This window comes from Dermochelys coriacea, chromosome 11 (assembly GCF_009764565.3).
Source record: "Dermochelys coriacea isolate rDerCor1 chromosome 11, rDerCor1.pri.v4, whole genome shotgun sequence".
Taxonomy (NCBI): domain Eukaryota; kingdom Metazoa; phylum Chordata; order Testudines; family Dermochelyidae; genus Dermochelys; species Dermochelys coriacea.
In genome coordinates, this window is record NC_050078.2 from 20106638 (window position 1) to 20129407 (window position 22770).

At 41.4% G+C, this 22770-nt stretch overlaps 1 protein-coding gene across 1 annotated transcript in view; it reads left to right on the forward strand.

Annotated features, from left to right (window-relative positions):
* THSD7B (thrombospondin type 1 domain containing 7B) overlaps window positions 1-22770 on the forward strand; it is a 516892-nt gene that overhangs the window by 358934 nt on the left and 135188 nt on the right. The window contains exon 14 of the mRNA XM_038422837.2: window positions 12138-12401. Coding sequence (XP_038278765.1) covers window positions 12138-12401 — 264 coding nt within the window. The remainder of the gene's footprint in view (window positions 1-12137; window positions 12402-22770) is intronic.

The following is a 22770-nucleotide window of genomic DNA, read 5'->3' on the forward strand; positions in this document are numbered from 1 at the left end:
TCTCCAATGAGGGGCAATAGAATAAGTGACACCTCAGTATCAAAGGAGAGGATTCCATACCCCATACTTATTAGTCCCCAAAAAAGATAGAGGGTGGAGACCCATTATGGATCTTTGACAACTGAACATCTTTATTTAAAAGTTAAAATTCAGGATGGTTACACTAGCATCCATAATCCCTTTCTACAGGAGGAAATTTAGTTTGCGGCTCTCAACATGAAGGGTACCTATTTTCATGGAGATATTCATCTGTCCCACAGAAAGTTTGTTTAGTTCCTAGTAGGTCAGGAACACTACCAGTTCAGAGTCCTTCCCTTTAGACTAGCAACAACGCCCAGCGTATTCATGAAGGTTTTCTCTGTGGGGGAAGCCTAAACGAGACAGCACAGTTACACATTTTTCCCATATTTGGATGATTGACTCCTAGCAGGACAGCTCGGCGACTCCATCATCTAGCAGCACAGGGTGTCTGTGTGAACAAAGAACAGTCTGTTTTGACCCACATACAGATGGCAAACTTTATTGGAGTGACACTGGGCTTACTTTCAATAAGAGATTTCCTCCCCAAAGAAATATTTCAGATAATGAGCAATCTGATAACACAGATTACTCACAGACCAAAGACTATGGTCAGGGTATTCCTTTCTCTATTAGGACACATTATAACAAGTGCAACCCTTCTGGTTTGAGGCTTTCACCTGAACAACCACACAGTACAGGGCACTTGGATCCCATAGAGGGTCAGGCTGCACGTTAACCTGATGGAACTGAGAGCTGTCCACCTGGCCTGCAGGGCCTTCCTCCTGTTCATACATTCGCTCCATATCCAAGTAATGGCAGACAGCATCACCACAATATTTTATATAAACAAGCAGGTTGGAGCAAGATCCTTTCCCGGCTGCCAGGAAGCAGACAGGTTTTGGAATTGGTGCATTGGAAACCACATCTTTATCCAAGCCAGAGCAGCTATTGGCCACAATTCCCAGGGTGACACTCCCCTGCTGTTATGCATAGATAAACTCATATATGCCTTTCTGCCCAGTCCCCTGCTACCCAAGATCTTGAGAAAGATCCACCACAACTGGACCAGAATCATTTTTATAGCACTCACCTGGCCCAGACAGTTGTGCTTCCTAGAACTTCTGAGAATGTTAACTTGTCCGATCAGGATCTGTGCCTTCCCAGATCTTCTAATTCAGGAAGATGGCCAAATCAGACACCTCAGTCCAGACCCTTTTCACTTCACGGCCTGGTGTTTGGATGAGCATCAGATCTAGAATGCTCATATTTGTTAGTCATCCAAGCCATTCTTAATCAAAATAGGAAAGATTCAACTAGGACCTGCTACCTAGCTAAATGGAGAGGTTTCTGGGCATGGCATAATCAGTCTTCCTCAGACTCTGCAGATAACCCAGTCATTTTACATTATCTCCTGTCATTGAAGAACTCTGCTCACTGTGTGTCCATCATGCAGCAATACCTCCCTTCCTCCATTTTCATTCACCCAACAACAGTTAAATTCATGAAAGGCCTAGTCAGGACTTTTTCACTAGTAATCAGCAGACCACCATTTGAACCTCTGGCAACATGTTCTGTGCCCCCCTCCCTTTCCCATGAAAGTTGCATGTTTAGTTGCTATTACTTTGGCCAGAAGGGTCAGTGAGATGGGGGTGTTCATGACCAATCCACCATATACCATTTTTCACAAGGAATGGATTTCCCACTGCTTTCATTCCAAATTCCTCCCTAAAGTTATTTCTGAATTCCATGTCAACCAATCTATCCATGTATCTGTTCTCTTTCTGAAACTCCATGCTTCTGCTGAAGAAAATAGATTTCATTCACTGACGTCAGCAATTTTCTAACATGGGGATCAGCATTTGAAGAAGAAATCAAGATTACTTACCTGTAACTGTTAGGCTTAAATCTGGTTGGAAATGTAAAGTTGTGGGAGTCATATAACTTTAATAATATAAGTAATGCTGGGCTTATGGAATTAGCCAAGAGCATTATACTGGTTTTAGTTGGTCATTTTCAAATATTAGTAAAACATCCTGGTTCAAGCCATTCTGCAGTAACTACTGGAAAAATATTATATGTTATTTGAACACAGAACAAACTGAGAAGCTCTAAAATTTCAGAACATTAATAATTCAGGGACATTTGTTTTAATAACAGTCTTTTCTTCTGCTGCACTTTGTTAAACCAAATTGAACTGAATGGGGGGTGAGAGGGTAAGACTTACAGTAGGTATACTGCTTTGCATTAAAGCATTTCATATTTTCTATTTTGCATTTAAAAGGACCATAGTTTAGTTACTTTTTGTTATTCCATTAGTAGAGGTGATACATCAAAGGCTTTTACAGCAGGGTGAAAAATTAAACATGACAGCTTTAGTAAACATATACAGCATAATAATGTTTAGGAATTGAATAGTAGCATAAGTATGGTGGCTATCACTTTTCTTTTCTTCTGGAATAACTTGTAATCAACTACAAGATTATTTTGTTATTGTTTGGAGTGATTCAGTTTTCAGTAACATAATTCCGTATACAAATATAATGGAATCAAAGTGTTTTATTCATGAGCTCAGCTCATTAAAGAATAAAGGTACCCTTTTACATAAATGTCATTATTAAGAATTTTCAGGTGTTTCTGGCAAAAGATTTATAGTATAATGCCTTCCCTAGTGATCTCTGCACTTATAGAGAAATAAAAATTCTCCATCCATCTCTTATTACTCTGCCTAACATATAGCTAAGCTGTTATCATAAGAAATTAGGTGAATGGCCCTTTTGTGATATATTTAGCTATGTATTTTCTTTATGTTGACTTCTATTTGTTATGCTATATTATACCATGGGCCTAAATTTCCTCTCATTTTTACTCCAGTGTAAATCAGGAGTAGGCCCATCTAATACGGTGGGCCTAAATGGGTGTAAAACTGACATTCGCCTACGGTTGCTTAAATCAGTTGCCTTGCTCCAAGTGACATGTGTGAGAGGAATCTTTATTGCAATGAATTGGCTTTGCTATGGGTACTGGAGCAAGGCAAATTCATTTAAGCTGCCTTAGGGAAGTGTCACAGATCTGGTCAGCAACCCTCTGCACCAGATTGTTGTGAGGGATTCCCCAGTCTTTTAAGCTTCCCTGTGTCTCAGCAGGCTGTGCCTCCCTTGGCTTCTCTGGAACATTTCTTGGGCACTAACTTTGTCTGTTATCCCTTTATGGAATTGGAGCTCCTCAGCCCACTTGCCTAGGCCCTCAGGTCCAGTTGTGATTCCCTCTCCCAGAATCCCAGCAAAGGTGTGAGCCTTCTGGGTTCCCAGCAGGCATGTGATAGTTGTGAAACATGTAACACACAACCACGTTGCACAAAGTCTAACACATTATTGCTCTTTCACTTAACAGAAAAGGCACAAGGAAATACAGTTCATTTAGAAAATAATAAACATTATAAACACAATGTTACTCATTACCTTGGGAGTCCTTGAGGGACCTCTGTGCTCAGGATGACAGGCAGGTCCTCTGCCTCATTAGGCTACTACAAGAAGGGTTGCTTTTTTCCCACCTGGAGGTGAAGAAAAATGCCCCCCTCAGTGGATCACCTCCTGCTCTCTTATAACTTTCATCCATCTTTGTCAGGTGACGTCCTGCTTAGCTTCCTCTGGTGATCACAGACCCCTGCCAGGTGACTTTGTTGCCAACGTGACCTCCTAACAGAGCTTATACTTGAAAAACTGACTTGCCCTGGGCATTAGCCATATATTTGTTATTTAGATGGCCAATCATCAATGTTTAACCTCACTCTTATTGTTAGGCCTTTGCCACTACCCCAACTGGAATTTCAGTTCAGCATGTAGGTAAAGAGACCACAGAGAAGCTGCACATTCAAAATGGAGTTTGTAGCATGGTAAAGATAAATACAGAGAGTTCATAATCTCACACGATTCATATGTTGGACAGATTCTTCAAATTGTCACAATAAGTGAATGGAGAATTAGGCCCAGCTTACTGTATTTAAATAAAACACAAACACCAATTTTCCTGTTCTTTAACACTGCTACACTTGAAATATAAGCATCTTTATATTCAGTGATGGCCTATACAAAAGGCCTTACTGTCCATACATGCATAGATTACCAAAGCAGCATCTCCGATTTCTATGTGCCATCTCGGCACAAAAACATAGAGCCTATCACCATATCATCTAAGTACCTGTAGCTATTCCTTGTTCAGGATGTCATCCAATTCCAGGTTAGTAGGCGTTCACAAAGAAAACCTGCTGTACTAACTGGTAGAGTGCTCTACCTCTTGGTTTGCTAGTATATCAGCTTGTCCACCCTGGCAGCCTTTGGTTGACAGGTATTAGCTTGTTGAGCTATAAAGTGTCAGGCAAAGCACAGAACGCAGTGAGCGCCACTAGAAGACTTTCCAACTATTTAAAAGCATATTATCAACTTCCTATACAGTACAGGACTTCACTGAAGTCAGTTGAGTTGTATCCTCTTACCTCTGATCTGAATTTGTCCTTATATATTTGTTATAGGATGGATTGTTGGCATTAAATAATTTGATGTTTTTCCCCTTTGAATATTTCAAGGTAGCTCATTTTCACAAACATCCCAAGTGGTGACTTTGCTATCTAATGGAACAGTGTATTTAATCGATAACTGGTTTGTTATCTGAGTCTGATCTAAGTGTAAGACATTATAATTTGTATGTCATTGAACTCCTGTCTGGAAAAATGTGGAAATGATTTCCCTGTTGTTTTTGGTTTATGTTCCTATTTGTTAATTTGCAAAGTTACCCATTTGCGAGTAAAATTATCCTTAGAACTCCAGAACACATCATTTTGAAAGAATTAGGTTTTGGAAACTAATAAAATTAATCACAGGTTTCAGAGTAGCAGCCGTGTTAGTCTGTATTCGCAAAAAGAAAAGGAGTACTTGTGGCACCTTAGAGACTAACAAATTTATTAGAGCATAAGCTTTCGTGAGCTACAGCTCACTTCATCGGATGCATTTGGTGGAAAAAACAGAGGAGAGATTTATATACACATACACAGAGAACATGAAACAATGGGTTTATCATACACACTGTAAGGAGAGTGATCACTTAAGATAAGCCATCACCAACAGCAGGGGGGGGAAAGGAGGAAAACCTTTCATGGTGACAAGCAGGTAGGCTAATTCCAGCAGTTAACAAGAATATCAGAGGAACAGTGGGGGGTGGGGTGGGAGGGAGAAATACCATGGGGAAATAGTTTTACTTTGTGTAATGACTCATCCATTCCCAGTCTCTATTCAAGCCTAAGTTAATTGTATCCAGTTTGCAAATTAATTCCAATTCAGCAGTCTCTCGTTGGAGTCTGTTTTTGAAGCTTTTTTGTTGAAGTATAGCCACTCTTAGGTCTGTGATCGAGTGACCAGAGAGATTGAAGTGTTCTCCAACTGGTTTTTGAATGTTATAATTCTTGACGTCTGATTTGTGTCCATTCATTCTCTTACGTAGAGACTGTCCAGTTTGGCCAATGTACATGGCAGAGGGGCATTGCTGGCACATGATGGCATATATCACATTGGTAGATGCGCAGGTGAACGAGCCTCTGATAGTGTGGCTGATGTGATTAGGCCCTATGATGGTATCCCCTGAATAGATATGTGGACAGAGTTGGCAACGGGCTTTGTTGCAAGGATAGGTTCCTGGGTTAGTGGTTCTGTTGTGTGGTGTGTGGTTGCTGGTGAGTATTTGCTTCAGATTGGGGGGCTGTCTGTAAGCAAGGACTGGCCTGTCTCCCAAGATCTGAGAGAGCGATGGCTCGTCCTTCAGGATAGGTTGTAGATCCTTGATGATGCGTTGGAGGGGTTTTAGTTGGGGGCTGAAGGTGATGGCTAGTGGCGTTCTGTTGTTTTCTTTGTTGGGCCTGTCCTGTAGTAGGTGACTTCTGGGTACTCTTCTGGCTCTGTCAATCTGTTTCTTCACTTCAGCAGGTGGGTACTGTAGTTGTAGGAATGCATGATAGAGATCTTGTAGGTGTTTGTCTCTGTCTGAGGGGTTGGAGCAAATGCGGTTATATCGTAGCGCTTGGCTGTAGACAATGGATCGAGTGGTATGATCTGGATGAAAGCTAGAGGCATGTAGGTAGGAATAGCGGTCAGTAGGTTTCCGATATAGGGTGGTGTTTATGTGACCATCGCTTATTAGCACCGTAGTGTCCAGGAAGTGGATCTCTTGTGTGGACTGGTCCAGGCTGAGGTTGATGGTGGGATGGAAATTGTTGAAATCATGGTGGAATTCCTCAAGAGCTTCTTTTCCATGGGTCCAGATGATGAAGATGTCATCAATGTAGCGCAAGTAGAGTAGGGGCATTAGGGAACGAGAGCTGAGGAAGCGTTGTTCTAAGTCAGCCAAAAAAAACAACTCTGACATCATAATCAAAAAGGCTGACAAAGGAGGTGCTGTCGTCATCATGAATAGGTCAGAGTATGAACAAGAGGCTACTAGGCAGCTCTCCAACACCACTTTCTACAAGCCATTACCCTCTGATCCCACTGAGAGTTACCAAAAGAAACTACAGCATTTGCTCAAGAAACTCCCTGAAAAAGCACAAGAACAAATCCGCACAGACACACCCCTGGAGCCAGGACCTGGGGTATTCTATCTGCTACCCAAGATCCATAAACCTGGAAATCCTGGACGCCCCATCATCTCAGGCATTGGCACCCTGACAGCAGGATTGTCTGGCTATGTAGACTCCCTCCTCAGGCCCTTCGTTACCAGCACTCCCAGCTATCTTCGAGACACCACCGATTTCCTGAGGAAACTACAGTCCATTGGTGATCTTCCTAAAAACACCATCCTAGCCACTATGGATGTAGAAGCCCTCTACACCAACATTCCACACAAAGATGGACTACAAGCCGTCAGGAACAGTATCCCCGATACTGTCACGGCTAACCTGGTGGCAGAACTTTGTGACTTTGTCCTGACCCATAACTATTTCACATTTGGTGACAATGTAACGCTTCCTCAGCTCTCGTTCCCTAATGCCCCTACTCTACTTGCGCTACATTGATGACATCTTCATCATCTGGACCCATGGAAAAGAAGCTCTTGAGGAATTCCACCATGATTTCAACAATTTCCATCCCACCATCAACCTCAGCCTGGACCAGTCCACACAAGAGATCCACTTCCTGGACACTACGGTGCTAATAAGCGATGGTCACATAAACACCACCCTATATCGGAAACCTACTGACCGCTATTCCTACCTACATGCCTCTAGCTTTCATCCAGATCATACCACTCGATCCATTGTCTACAGCCAAGCGCTACGATATAACCGCATTTGCTCCAACCCCTCAGACAGAGACAAACACCTACAAGATCTCTATCATGCATTCCTACAACTACAGTACCCACCTGCTGAAGTGAAGAAACAGATTGACAGAGCCAGAAGAGTACCCAGAAGTCACCTACTACAGGACAGGCCCAACAAAGAAAACAACAGAACGCCACTAGCCATCACCTTCAGCCCCCAACTAAAACCCCTCCAACGCATCATCAAGGATCTACAACCTATCCTGAAGGACGAGCCATCGCTCTCTCAGATCTTGGGAGACAGGCCAGTCCTTGCTTACAGACAGCCCCCCAATCTGAAGCAAATACTCACCAGCAACCACACACCACACAACAGAACCACTAACCCAGGAACCTATCCTTGCAACAAAGCCCGTTGCCAACTCTGTCCACATATCTATTCAGGGGATACCATCATAGGGCCTAATCACATCAGCCACACTATCAGAGGCTCGTTCACCTGCGCATCTACCAATGTGATATATGCCATCATGTGCCAGCAATGCCCCTCTGCCATGTACATTGGCCAAACTGGACAGTCTCTACGTAAGAGAATGAATGGACACAAATCAGACGTCAAGAATTATAACATTCAAAAACCAGTTGGAGAACACTTCAATCTCTCTGGTCACTCGATCACAGACCTAAGAGTGGCTATACTTCAACAAAAAAGCTTCAAAAACAGACTCCAACGAGAGACTGCTGAATTGGAATTAATTTGCAAACTGGATACAATTAACTTAGGCTTGAATAGAGACTGGGAATGGATGAGTCATTACACAAAGTAAAACTATTTCCCCATGGTATTTCTCCCTCCCACCCCACCCCCCACTGTTCCTCTGATATTCTTGTTAACTGCTGGAATTAGCCTACCTGCTTGTCACCATGAAAGGTTTTCCTCCTTTCCCCCCCCTGCTGTTGGTGATGGCTTATCTTAAGTGATCACTCTCCTTACAGTGTGTATGATAAACCCATTGTTTCATGTTCTCTGTGTATGTGTATATAAATCTCTCCTCTGTTTTTTCCACCAAATGCATCCGATGAAGTGAGCTGTAGCTCACGAAAGCTTATGCTCTAATAAATTTGTTAGTCTCTAAGGTGCCACAAGTACTCCTTTTCTTTTTAATAAAATTAAGGCCTTGCTACGTCTACATTTCTCCTTGGAAATATATGTATATGTTTGAGGAGTAATACAGATGAATAGAGAATATAGCTATAGTCCTGGTCTTGTTCCCACTGAAACTGATGGCAAAATTCCCATTACCTTAATAGGTACAGTATTAGAAAATTAGACATTTTGGTATGTAGATTGTCTGTGTATATTCTGTATTTTCTTACTGTGTGCAATATTGGAAGAGAAAACATGTCTATTGACTTTATAGTTACATAATTACTTACCAAACTCCATTTTACCGATGAGTGCTCCAGAGGTTGTGAATTGGCATCTTCGGGGGCATACTATTGTGATGAATTATGAATATGTCTGTACAGTTTATTAAGGGTACATGAGATTGTAAATACTATGTGTCTGTCAGGCTGCAAACTCCATTCAATCTCTCTGGTCACTCGATCACAGACCTAAGAGTGGCTATACTTCAACAAAAAAGCTTCAAAAACAGACTCCAAGGAGAGACTGCTGAATTGGAATTAATTTGCAAACTGGATACAATTAACTTAGGCTTGAATAGAGACTGGGAATGGATGAGTCATTACACAAAGTAAAACTATTTCCCCATGGTATTTCTCCCTCCCACCCCACCCCCCACTGTTCCTCTGATATTCTTGTTAACTGCTGGAATTAGCCTACCTTGCTTGTCACCATGAAAGGTTTTCCTCCTTTCCCCCCCCCTGCTGTTGGTGATGGCTTATCTTAAGTGATCACTCTCCTTACAGTGTGTATGATAAACCCATTGTTTCATGTTCTCTGTGTGTGTGTATATAAATCTCTCCTCTGTTTTTTCCACCAAATACATCCGATGAAGTGAGCTGTAGCTCACGAAAGCTTATGCTCTAATAAATTTGTTAGTCTCTAAGGTGCCACAAGTACTCCTTTTCTTTTTGCGAATACAGACTAACACGGCTGCTACTCTGAAACATTCTGAATGTGTGGCCTTTTGCCTTCTTCTCTGTTTGCCTCCAAGTTGGGTTGAAAATTCCAAGACCTGGTGGCAAAAGAATAATAATAGAGGGAATTGACGCTTATCATTGGAAATCTATTCATTCTAGGCAAAAGACTAGTCCCCAGACTTCAAATTGGGCAGTGGGGAGTAGTAGGAGAGTCTTTACCGAATGCAAGCAGTTTGAAAACAGTGTGCAGCAAGGTGCCAGCGTGTGTCTTGGCTGGATCCTCTGCTGACATCTTCTGTGCTGCCAAGCCCAGCTGTAGCAAGACTGTCTTCTCCCCTTGCCCTTATCCCCCACTCCCCACCATCTGCCCTGCTTCATCTCTTACCCCTAACTGTTCCTCCTTCCTTACTTATGACACCTACCCCAGTTTTCCCTTCATTCTGCCCTGCCTCCCCTACCCCCTCTGCCCTACCTCCTCCCCCATTCATAACTCCCCCTTTTGCACCCACCACAGCATCTGTCCTACTCACCATTACTTCTGCCTCCATTAGCCCTGCCCTGATCTCTGCCCCCCGACCCTTTTCCCCACTCACCTCCCAAGTTCTTTATAGTGACAGCTACTGTTGGCTACCCTACTATCCCCTTTTAGGTCTCCCAACCTCACCCAACCCCCAGATCTCCAACACTCCTTTCCTTCCAGCTCCCCTGGTCCATGACCTCCACATTCCTTGGTATATTACCACTTTTCTGTCTCTCTCCCCAGCTTGTTGCTGGAGGAGGAGTGGTGGGATGGGATGTGGCAGGCTTGAGCCAGTCTCTGCTGAGCAGTTGGCCAGGATGCCAGGCAGTGCCTCTCACTTCCTACTGGTATGAAGGGGCCCAGCCACTGAAAGTAGTAAGGAGTCAGCTCTCTTCCCCTCCCAAGACCCCCTGTAATTCAAGCACTGCTGGTCCTGCCCAGAACAGATTGAGCAAGGGGGATGTCACCTGGCAATTAAGTCACCTGGCAGGAGACTGTGCTCATGTGAGAAAACTGGTAAAGGGGTCACTTGACACAAAGCGCTAAAGCTTTTAAATGGCAGAAGCTGGCCTGCTCAGGAGCCACTTTCTCCTGTCCACGAGGGAGAGACCACTCACCAAGTAACAACCTGCATGTGGCAGGGGACATACTGCCTGCCTGCACCCAAATGGTTCCCTAGGACTTCCAAGAGAAGGGTGAGCTAGTGAGACAAATTACAGTTTCAAATGCTTCTTTTCTGGATGATCTCTACTCTCTATGCTTTACATGATTATGTATAAAAGAGCATGACGATGTTAGACTGTGCCAAGTTGTTGACTGCTTCACAACTATGGCGTGCCCCGACAGAGTTAAATTGTAACCAGAGGTTTCACACTTTTGGGATGGATTTCTGGGAGAGGATGTGTTTAAGTACTAGAGAATCTGAAGTTTTGTAAGCAGAGGAGCTAGTGGGGGGGCTGGACAGTGAGTTCAACACTCAGAGAGGGGTGCCAGTTAGAAGGTTTGTGCCCTAACAGCATACCTAGGAACCCCGAGATTGGGCTAGTGGCTTGACTCCATTCAGGTTACAGGAACTTGAAACACCCAGAGATACAGGGCAGCAGAGGTTTGTATTCCCTGCACAGCAGTCTAACTGGCAGCAAGTAGGGAGTGCTCATTAGTGTCTGTGACAACTATGGGAGAGGACCCAAGAATCCTTCTTTCCAGCTCCGTACACTTCTACATAGCAGCCAAATACAATCCCAATCACATGTTCAAGCAGCACAAAGACTGCCCCATTCTAGACAGGCCAGCAGAATTAACCCCTTGCAAGAGAAGCAGATATTTCACCCCCTCATGCTCTAGAATTCCAGCAGGTAATCACAAAGTTCCAGGGAGCAGAGGTTCTTTGAAAAAAAAAACAAGGTCTGCTCCCCCCATATGGGATCTGCTCATAGCCAGTGTGGAGTGAGGCATGTCTTTCAAGCACAATGTCTCTGGGAGGACCAGCTAGGGAAATGCCACACTGTCCTCCAATGTGGGGCTGTACTTTAAAGATAAATAGATGTATTATATTCCTTAAGATAGATACTGAGGGGAAAAGACCTTTAAGTAATATTCCTTTAAAATATATCAGAAGCATAGAGAGAGAGGGGAAAAAAGATACCACTTAAATGTGTTCCAGACTCAGTAATTTACCAGGGATTATCTTTTCTATTTTCTTCAAAGTAATCTGTGTGCAGGGTGCATGTTTAACTAATTTGTAAAGTAGCCTCAAAGAAAGAGTTGCAGCTTACCTAGACTCCTTTGTAGGTTTCCCTGGCAACCATTGATTGCAGGAAGAATAGAGACAAAATAATCAATTTGTTTTCATCTGATAATTAGGGGGCAATGATATTGCATACAATTACAAATAATTTTCTAGCCATACAATTACTACGGCAAGCCTTTTCATAGTGTTCAATGTTCTCTCCAACAGAAGAAAGTTTGTCTAAGTTCCTCTAAGGTTCCTGGTTGCCCCTGGAGATAACTACTTTGTCTTAGCACTTTTAAGCACTGGCAACAAGTATTCCTCTATATTCCTCTATATTAACATTTCAGATCGTCTTGGTTTTAATGTATTAAACTCCTGTATAAATAATATGACACACTGTTATCAAAAGCAGCAAATGTTAAGCTAACAAGCAGATTTCTTTGGTTGGAACAGGGAGAAGCAGAAAACGAGACAAATGCCAGAATACAGTGGTGTATCCTCAAGTTGAAACAGAAGCATGTCCCTGTGAAACATTTATCACCCAGCCCCATGGAAATTGGTCCGATTGCATTATTGCAGAAGGAAAAACCGAGCTGCAACTAGGAACGAGATTCCAGGGAGAGACCAAACAATGTGGAGAAGGTGTGCGACTCCAAGCTATTGCCTGTTATGATAAGACTGGCAAACTTGTGGAACCATCCTACTGTAGTAGTTCTGGTAAGGAGATAAAATAGTGCATAATGAATGTAAACAATCCAGATATTCAATGCTTACTTACTAGGTTATTCATTCTGCACCCTTCAGTACATAGGTAACTTTTCACTTGCTGGAGTGGAGCAACTCTATTATAGATCCCATAAATGCTGAATGTGATTCTGCTTTCTTGACATACCAGTGCACTTTTTACAGCTCTTAGTCCAGTGTCCTGTATTACCATTTTGAACAAGGGTCTGTTGGTATTTTCCTTCATAAAATCCTTCTCTACTGGAATTTGTAAGTGAAATTAAATGGAAACGTTGCAGGTAAAGTAGGGCACACAGTCACGATGCAGGGATAGATTTCTTTTCTACTTGTTTAAAAACATTATAAAAGCATGTATTGAGCTGGGAGCTACAGAGTTGAGGTTCCTTCTCCCACCCTTAGTTAGATGTGGTACAACCATGTATTTTTATAATATTGTTATTTAAACTGCTCTTCTCAAATATAGAGTGAGAAATAATCACTCCTCTGAAGGGGTTCACAGTCTAAGATCCTGATCTTACAATGAGCTCTGAATGGGCAGCCCTCGCACCTGCATTGAGCACTACTGAAATCACTAATGTGTGGGCACAAGTGCCTGCTCACATAGAATGGTTTGTAGGATGGGATGGAGTGGGGAATGGTAGGAGACAGCACAATTTAAATAAAGGAGAGTGTAGAGTGACTCTTGTTGAGGGGCACAAGGAACAGGAAGTATTAAAGGAAGTAATTTAATTTTAAAGAGGAATTTTGAAAAAAAAAAAAAAAACCAGACAGCGTAGCATGAATGAAGGTGTGAAGCTGAGAGTGGAGGGAAGGGCAAATGGTGTAGTTATTGAGTAAAACAAGGAGCCACTGAATGCGTCTGAGGAAATGATAGAGGTACCTGGGACCACATTGTGGAAGGCTTGCACGATGAAGACAATCAGCTTGAATTTGATGTGGTAAGAGTCAAAAAGCTAACAAAGAGATTCAATCCTAATTTGAATTCCATGTGCAGCTGTTTATTACTGTTCCAGTTAGCTGCACAGATTCGTAACACTGCTTTTCCATGTTGTTGTTTTCCAACACCGTGGTGCTGTACCAACTCCCCATGGTTCTCACATGGGACACCCAGTGTGCAGTGTAACAATTTATTATGTCTCTGTGCTGCAGGGGAAGAGGAGCGTTGCTTTTTCACACTCCTTCAAAACCCTTTTCTACAAAAAGAGAGCAGTTGGTGCTTAGGGAGGTGGGTTCTTCTGTGTAGTGACTTGTTCTTTTGAGGAACCCAGGGCCTGTGTGACTACTAATTAAAAGGAGTTTACTGTGTGTGGCTTCCCTGAACTGATTGAATCCATTTTGAGCCATGGTTTTCTTTCAGTTATATTCATATGGAAATATAATGGCTGCAATTATCTCTTGAATGTAGTGGAGAGTGATGGCCACAGGGAACTGTTTTTAGCTTCTTGATCCTCAGCCTCTGGCCTCAGCAGAAATTGGAGCAGCAGGGGGCCTGCTGTAACTTCTGGCACTGACATAAGGTCAAACACGGATATGACACTAGTGGAAGCTCTAGTAGAATTCCATTCCACCATGCCCCCTTCCACATCCTATCTCCAGAGTGCCTCTGATCCACCTTCTCCCTTCTTTGACATTGGGCATTGGGAGGGCAGCTGGTGCAGGAGGTGATGGAGCTGTTTCCATTAGCTTTGAGCAAGTGGGCTTTCAGCTGTGCAAGGATAGTTCTCTACCAGCTGTCTCCGGCCAGATCACTCTATGCTACTTATGTGGTGTCAGAGGCCTTAACAAATGAAGGAATCTGATTCATGATGGATAATCAAAAAGGTCTTGTCATAGTAAGGGACAGTGCAGAGCTGCACCATCCCAAGGGGGACCACAAGGAGGCATTTGGCCTTGCAAAGGCAGTGTGTCCTCTGGAGCTCTTGAGCAGACGTGCACCGAGCCCAGTAGCTTGCTCCTCTTCAGATGACTGGTGTCTGTCACCTCTCTGCCCAGTTTGGAGTACCCTGTGCTCTCTCATGAGGGAGCAGGGAAGCAGCGTTATTCCTTATACTCCCCAGAGCACACCAGCTATCCAAATTGGTACACAATTAGGAATTTTTTTTTCTTTCAGTGTATAATGATGGGACAAGAAAGAAATGTGTACTCAAGGTTCTAAGTGATTTTCGGACATATTACAAATGGAATAATATAAACAAAAATGAAACTTTGTCTCTGCTCCCCCCCCGTAAACCAGAAAATAACCAACCGAACCCAACAATGAGCCCCAAGAAATACCTTGCCCCAAATGTCCAGCCAGATGTACTAGCCCTCAACACATCTCTCCTTCCCTGAAAGTACAAGAAAATGGATGGTCATTGCAGTGTGCCTTAAAGGTCGAACTCAGTCATGCTATTTCAGACCAACATTCCACCATCATAAAGTTGAACTTTCTCTTCTCTTGAGTTGGATATATGCCATATTTCTGTTTAATTACTTATTGCAGTGTTCCTGCTACTATTTTTGATTTTATCATGTACATTAGTAGGGTATGAGATATGTATATATATAGAGAGAGAGAGAGAGAGAGAGAGAGAGAGAGAGAGAGAGATAAAATTAAAAGCATTTTATATATATATATATATATATACATACACACACACACACACACACACTATCACTAGCAGTTTATACCAAAATATACAGAATTACATGTATTTGTCAGGGGAAAAGAAACCTTTCAATCAAAAGACATTCCTAGGGGAAAGGATGTAACTAAGGATTCACCTTTTGTAACTTTGGTGCCATTTTCTGCTAATTGGTTTGCCTGGTTCAATTTGTACTGAAACTCCATATTTAGGTACAAGAACAGTCTGTTCTAGTCCAACATCCTCACATGATGTGATCCTTCAAAGCTGTTGTCACCTTTGACTATCAGTCTATCTAATAGCTAAATGGGCTCTAAATTTAGCTCTGAAATCCCAACTGGACCCTCCTTTCCAACCTCTCAGATATTTCTTGTTGTTACTTTGAGTACAAAGTGGCATTCTTAATTACAATTACATCTGCCATTGAATTTTGTGAAATTGGAGCCATATCTGTTAAAGAACTTTTCCTCCATTTTAATACAATGTATTACACACAACCTTCAAAATTGTGTTCAAAGTTCATTTTTTTAATATAAATATTTTCCTTCCTTTTTGTTTAAAATCTACCCGTCCATAAAATAATTTGACACTAATACTCTATTGCCTTGCTGTTACAAGGATAATCAAATGCCATTTGATCAGAACATAAACATTCAGATGCTCTGCTGTTCTGTATGTTTTCTTTGGCAACAGAATTAAAGGTGCTAACACATCAAACCCTTTATTTCTAAATGGGTCAAACTGGTTATCAAAGAAACTTATTTAAAACAAGGTAAGGCACCATCTGAGATATTAATACACATGAATGCCCATTCTACTAGATCTATATCTTATAAAGCATCTTATGAAAAATAAGTGAAGTCGCAGCACGAGCAACATCCTCTGTTGGTGCTACATTCAGGCACAGTGCTGCAGGCTGTTGTTTCTTTTCTCTACATGTAAATCTTAATATCATGTTTCAGAGTAGCAGCCATGTTAGTCTGTATTCGCAAAAAAGAAAAGGAGTACTTGTGGCACCTTAGAGACTAACAAATTTATTTGAGCATAAGCATGAAGTGAGCTGTAGCTCACGAAAGCTTATGCTCAAATAAATTTGTTAGTCTCTAAGGTGCCACAAGTACTCCTTTTCTTTTTTTCTTAATATCATGGCTTTCCTTCTTTGTTGATATTGTATACTTTTTGCTACATTCCTAAGAATGACCCTCTGCATTGGCAGATGTTCATGCCTGTGAAAATGGATGCTGTTTTGCTTGCCTGAAAATTTGTTTTCCTGTGCTTGAACATTCACCGACTTTGAGGATCCCGCCCTTATCAGTAATCTTCATTTCTGTTGTTAGCCATAGGCAGTTATGATGAGCTGTATAAACCCCACTCTGCCATAGCCACTAAGTGGTCAAGGGACAGAATAGCTACCTGCTCAGCTGAGGCTAATAGATTAACCAGCAGCAGTGGGATAAGAGGCTCAGTCCAGGCAGAAGGGGGTGGCTGCTAGAAAGGCTAAGGACTATCCTGCATCATCAGCAAACTGTTGGGAAGCTGCCCAAGGAGCAAGACCTGAAGGTCCATGAGGCTAAAAGATTCTTAAGGAACAGGTTTTCAGTGGGGATCCTGACTAATCTGAATTTCATACAAGTACAGTGTTTGTGTACACACCGGTACAAATTTGGCCTTAAGTATGGATATGCATCATTAACCATGTCTGCAAAAGATACAGAAATTATAAAACTTGACACTTCTCTCTGAGAGTATCATTTTGTTCTTGTTTCAGAGTAGCAGCCATGTTAGTCTGTATTCGCAAAAAGAAAAGGAGTACTTGTGGCACCTTAGAGACTAACAAATTTATTAGAGCATAAGCTTTCGTGAGCTACAGCTCACTTCATCGGATGCATCCGATGAAGTGAGCTGTAGCTCACGAAAGCTTATGCTCAAATAAATTTGTTAGTCTCTAAGGTGCCACAAGTACTCCTTTTCTTTTTGTTCTTGGAGAGTGTCAGGGTTTCCGATCATTGTGTGATATACAGTACCAGACTGTTCTGTTTGTACTGTGTTATCTGGCCAACACAGCAAGAGTTCAGAATTCCCAGACCTCAGGTTGAAATGTATGTTTGTTTCTGTTACTTTAAAATATATTTTGACTTAATAAATGTAGAGGTCAGTATCAAAGAAGAAAATTCATTGTAGAACCTACTAATATTAACATTTCAACCAAATGTCAGCTTGAATTTCTTTTAAAGAAGAAAAAACATAATGCAAAATCAGCACCAAGAAAACTGCTGCTTTAGGGCTTATAAAGGCTCTAAAATTGAAGAATAAAAGCAACTTTTGGATAAATTTCTATAATTATAATGATGAGTTAAACTTACTGTCTTTTTTAAAAATTAAGTATTCTCTGGTCTGTTTAGAATCTATAATCAGTGTGCTACAGATATGAAGGAATATACCTTTTCTGTTCAGAAAAGAAAGCTAGAGTAAATTAGTCAAGGTGATTCAATATTTGAACTGAGTGAAATATTTATTTATTTATTTATTTATGCAAAGTTTGGATATTATATTATCTCTTAAATCTCCAAACTAGCAGAGTAATGATGCATATGCCACCATAAATCATTACATGCTGCAAAGGATATAAACACTTATTCAATTGTAATATCACATCTATAACAAAGTCCTTTGAGTTAACTTACCGTTACATTATTATCAATTTAAAGACACTAAGCCCAATTCCGTTTGCTCTATTGGTTTAGCATTATAAAATACACTGGTACAATAGTAACAAGTTTGGATCTCATTTCCCCATAGTGATTAGTTCTCATCAAGGATAACAGCCTATTCTTACTGTCAGCTCATGGAGCTAATTTCTTAGCTTTAAAAGCGGCAAAGAGTCCTGTGGCACCTTATTGACTAACAGACGTATAGGAGCATGAGCCTTCGTGGGTGAATACCCACTTCGTCAGATGCATGTAGTGGAAATTTCCAGAGGCAGGTATAAATATGCAAGCAAGAATCAGGCTAGGGATAACGAGGTTAGTTCAATCAGGGAGGATGAGGCCCTCTTCTAGCAGTTGAGGTGTAAACACCAAGGGAGGAACAACTGCTTTTGTAGTTGGCTAGCCATTCACAGACTTTGTTTAATCCTAAACTGATGGTGTCAAATTTTCAAATGAACTGAAGCTCAGCAGTTTCTCTTTGAAGTCTGGTCCTGAAGTTTTTTTTGCTGCAGGATGGCTACCTTTAAATCTGCTATTGTGTAGCAGAGACTGCTGAATTGGAATTAATTTGCAAACTGGATACAATTAATTTAGGCTTGAATAGAGACTGGGAATGGATGAGTCATTACACAAAGTAAAACTATTTCCCCATGGTATTTCTCCCCCACACCCCACTGTTCCTCAGATGTTCTTGTTAACTGCTGGAAATGGCCTACCTTGCTTGTCACCATGAAAGGTTTTCCTCCTTTCCCCACCCTGCTGCTGGTGATGGCTCATCTTAAGTGATCACTCTCCTTACAGTGTGTATGATAAAACACAGAGAACATGAAACAATGGATGTGTATATAAATCTCCCCACTGTATTTTCCACCAAATGCATCCGATGAAGTGAGCTGTAGCTCACGAAAGCTTATGCTCAAATAAATTTGTTGGTCTCTAAGGTGCCACAAATACTCCTTTTCTTTTTGTGAATACAGACTAACACGGCTGCTACTCTGAAACCTGAGAATTGTACCTATACTCTGTAACCAAATCATCCCTTCTCTTTGTTAAACTAAATAGATTGATCCTCTAGTGTCTGTCACTATTAAATCATTCTTGTGGCTCTTCTCTAAAGACCCTCCAATTTATCAACATCCTTCTTGAATTGTGACATCAGAACTGGACACAGTACTCCAGCAGGGGTCACATTAGTGCAAAATACAGAAGTAAAATAACCTCTCCACTCCTACTCTGTTTATACATCCAAGGATGCATTCGTCCTTGTAGCCACAGTGTCACGCAGGGAGCTCCTGGTCAGCTGATTATCCACCATGATCCCTAAATCTTTTTCAGAGTCACTGCTTCCCAAGATAGAGTCTCCCATCCTGTAAATATGTCCTACATTCTTTGTTCCTAGAGGGATATATTTTCATTAAGCCATATTAAAAGGCATATTGTTTACTTGCACCCAGTTTACCAAGTGATCCAATTTATTCTGTGTTAGTGACCCATCTGCTTTGTTATTTGTGTCATTTGTGAGCTTTTTAAGTGATTATTTTATGTTTTTTTCCCCAAGTCATCAATAAAAATGTTAAATAGTGTAGGGCCAAGAACCAATCCTTATGGGACCCCACTAGAGATACCCATTCGATCATGATTACCCGTTTACAATTACATTTTGAGACTTATCAGTTAGCCAGCTTTTAATCCATTTAAGATGTATCATGTTAATTTTATGTGTTTCTAGTTTTTTAATCAAAATGTCATGTAGCACATCCAAGCTGCCACCCTCATATGTCCCAGGTTCAGCACATCTCTATCCCCACTTTCATGTTACAATTGTTCTGGTAGTAACTGACTTGATGAACAAACCCCACAGGATTTTTGGGCACTGCAGGGATCTTTTAGCTTAGGTACGAGGAGAGTTGCTGCAGAGCAAATGAGGAAACCAAACAAACATCTACGGGGGTGGTGGTGGGGGGGGGGGGGAGAGGTAAGCTACCAGCTTAATCATGTAAGGTTATTTATTGTCAGGTAATAACCATAGAGGAGCCAAACAAACAAAACAGTTATAATATTAAATCTAATTAACTTGATTATAAAAGTCAGGTTTAGAAAACTATAACTGATCACAAAAGTCAGGGTCAGAAGGCTATACTTAGAGACAGAGAGAGCTGGGTTCTCACCACTCTGTGAAGCTTGAACTGATCGGGGATCCCAGGTGGTGGTGGTAGCTGAGGGTCCGGAGTGCTGGAGACAGGCAGATTCCCCCACCATGATCAGTCAGGAGAAGATGAAGTCCCAATAGAACTGATGCAGATTTTAGATCCAGGCATCAGAACGCTTACTTGAGCGTAGGTAGGGGTTTTTATAGAGAAAGAACAATAGTTTAAGGGAGAATACTAGATTTGTTTATGTGTAAACAAGGGAGTATACCAAAGTTGTTTTGTTCAGGCTAGACCATGGGAGCTGATCATTCCTGGCTTTGGGCAGTGTTGCTTGGAGGGAGCTCACAAAGTAATTAGGGAGCTTCACTGTTTTGGATACCAATAAAGGATTTATTACTAGAATTGGTCTGATAACTATTGAGTTGGGTGTATGCAGGCATGGGTTCATTAACATCTGGGGCAGAAATCCCCCATCATGCAGTGCTTCCCTGCTTTTCTGGTCCCAGAGTTCTGTGCAGTTCTTGCCTTGGAATCTCTGTTCTCCATTCTATATGCTGATAGAGCTGCCTCCTTGTCCCATCTTTGATGCAAATGAGGCTAGGGGTGTTTTCTTAATCCTGTCATCCTTATCCCAGTGGTTTAGGTGCATCTCCCACTGCCTTTCCATTGCTTTTTGTTCCTTCCATTGCTTCTGATGCAGATTTGGCTCAAGAAGAGGCTGGTGTGGGGAGGTCTTTTGTGAGTCAGACAGGCAGAGTACTGTGGCCTGGTTCCCCAAGAACACAGAGTGCTAGGTAACACACAGGAGAGACTAACTAGCTTCCACAATTCTCCTAGAGAAGCTGGTCTAGTGGTCAACCAGGCCAGCAAAAGCTGGCTTATTCATTTGGGGCTGGAGACATTTGGGAGCCATCTGGCTAGAAACATTTTATTCACTGAATTCCGATAAATGGACACCCATAAACAAGTCTTTATACTTTTAAGCCCCTCTGAGGATAGCTGTTTATCACATATAGATTTTTGTGAAGAAATGTGTATCCACTGCGATCTCTGAACATAGGGACCTCAGCATATGAACCTGTAAGTGGTTAACAAAGCAAATAGTAACTGTCTGCAAGGACAAGAGCAGGAAAAGAAAATTGTCATTCTGCTTCCTTTGATGGTGAAATATTGCTCAGTCTTGAGAATTGGTTCTGCTTTGGCATTATTCTACTGGTACTGCCATCAGGATTTATACATAGTATCTGTGGGGAGGGATTATCAGTTTATCACTGAAAGCAAAATAGAATAAATTGGACTTTCAACACTAGGAAGCCTTTGTAGTTCAGAAGTCTGGTGAAGGATCCCAATTTAGATGTATTGGAAGAAATACCATTGATTTCTTCAGTTTTATTTGTTATATTCATATTCCCTACTCCTCTCTAATGTCATGATAGCTCTTTCTATTATAAATATTGGTCTTTTTCTAGACCTCGTACTTGTAAATACTGTTTAAAGTCTTAGTCCATTTTGCATCCACAGATCAGTTGATAATCTTTCTGGTTATTCCTACTTTGAAACAAAACACTTTTTGTTTCTATTGAAAATTAATTACCTGGGCTGTCACACAGCCAATAAAATTGATATTTCACATCATTTTAAAAGAGCTCCAGTTCTGCCTAAAATGTGATTTACAAAAATCTATCACTGGCAAAGTTTCTTTTTTCTTTTCATAATTCATTGTAAATTTCTTTGAATGGCAGCCTCTTTAGTTGGTACAATAATAGTAGTGAGATATCCCAGGGGTCCATTTTAACCCCTATATTGTTTATATAATATAAGAATAAAGGGCATGCAAAATCCAAAGATCTCAAAATCTGCCACTAACACCAAAAGTGAAAGAGTAGCAAGTAGCAAATGATGAAAAACGACGACTAATTCAGATGGCTTTGGAATAATAAATGAAAAGGCCGCTCAACACAAGCAAATATAAAGCTATAGATCAGGCTATAACAAACTAAAATAGTGTGGATTTCCCTCTCCAGGGCTCAGCCTGTCTTAGTCCTTCCTCCCTCCAGCTGCCCAGGTGTAGCTCAGCCCTCTTTAATTAGTTGGATTGGGCTCACCTGCTCCGATTCAGGGGAGCTGGCTTAGTCTATCCACAGGATCCAGCTACCCTGTCATACAGGACTTTTGGAGAAAGGCTACCTCTAGCCTTCAACTGCTGTGACTGTCACCCTGATGTTAAATGGGGACATCCTTCTTGTTAAAAACTCAGGCATAACCAAGTCTATGATGAGATCCTTTGAATACAATATTTGCTGTATGCATTGGCTTTACACTACTATATCTGAGTGGAATATTTCCACTGAAAAACATTTTTATTAAAAAAAGAAGAAAAATCTATGAAACTTTTTTCCATTTTCTGACCAGGAAAGAGAGGGTGATTCCGGGGTTAGAGTGCTAATGTATGATATTAATTGTGATATTAATAATATAATTGCTTTATGCCAACCAGAAAGCAGAAACAAGAATTCTAATTCTGAAAAGCTCCCTTCTGAGGAAGGCAGAATCTGAGATTAATAAAAACTCAGTATGTAAGTGCAGGTAGAAACTTAAATCAGGTACCTCATAAGGAGTGAAGAGGGGAGGGCTGCTGAGGAGTGCATGGTTAGTGTGAGAACCAAAGGGAACCTGTCCAGGTTGCTAAGTCTCTTCCAGTACAAGAGGATTCACAAGGTCCCAGGGAGATCACCAGAAGTGACTGACAACCAGATAGATTATGTGAGAACAAAGAGATTGGCATCTCCTTTGAGAGATGTCAGAGTCATCTTTTAGTTACAACGTTACATCTCAGATTTAAAAAGATCCCAAAGTTAGA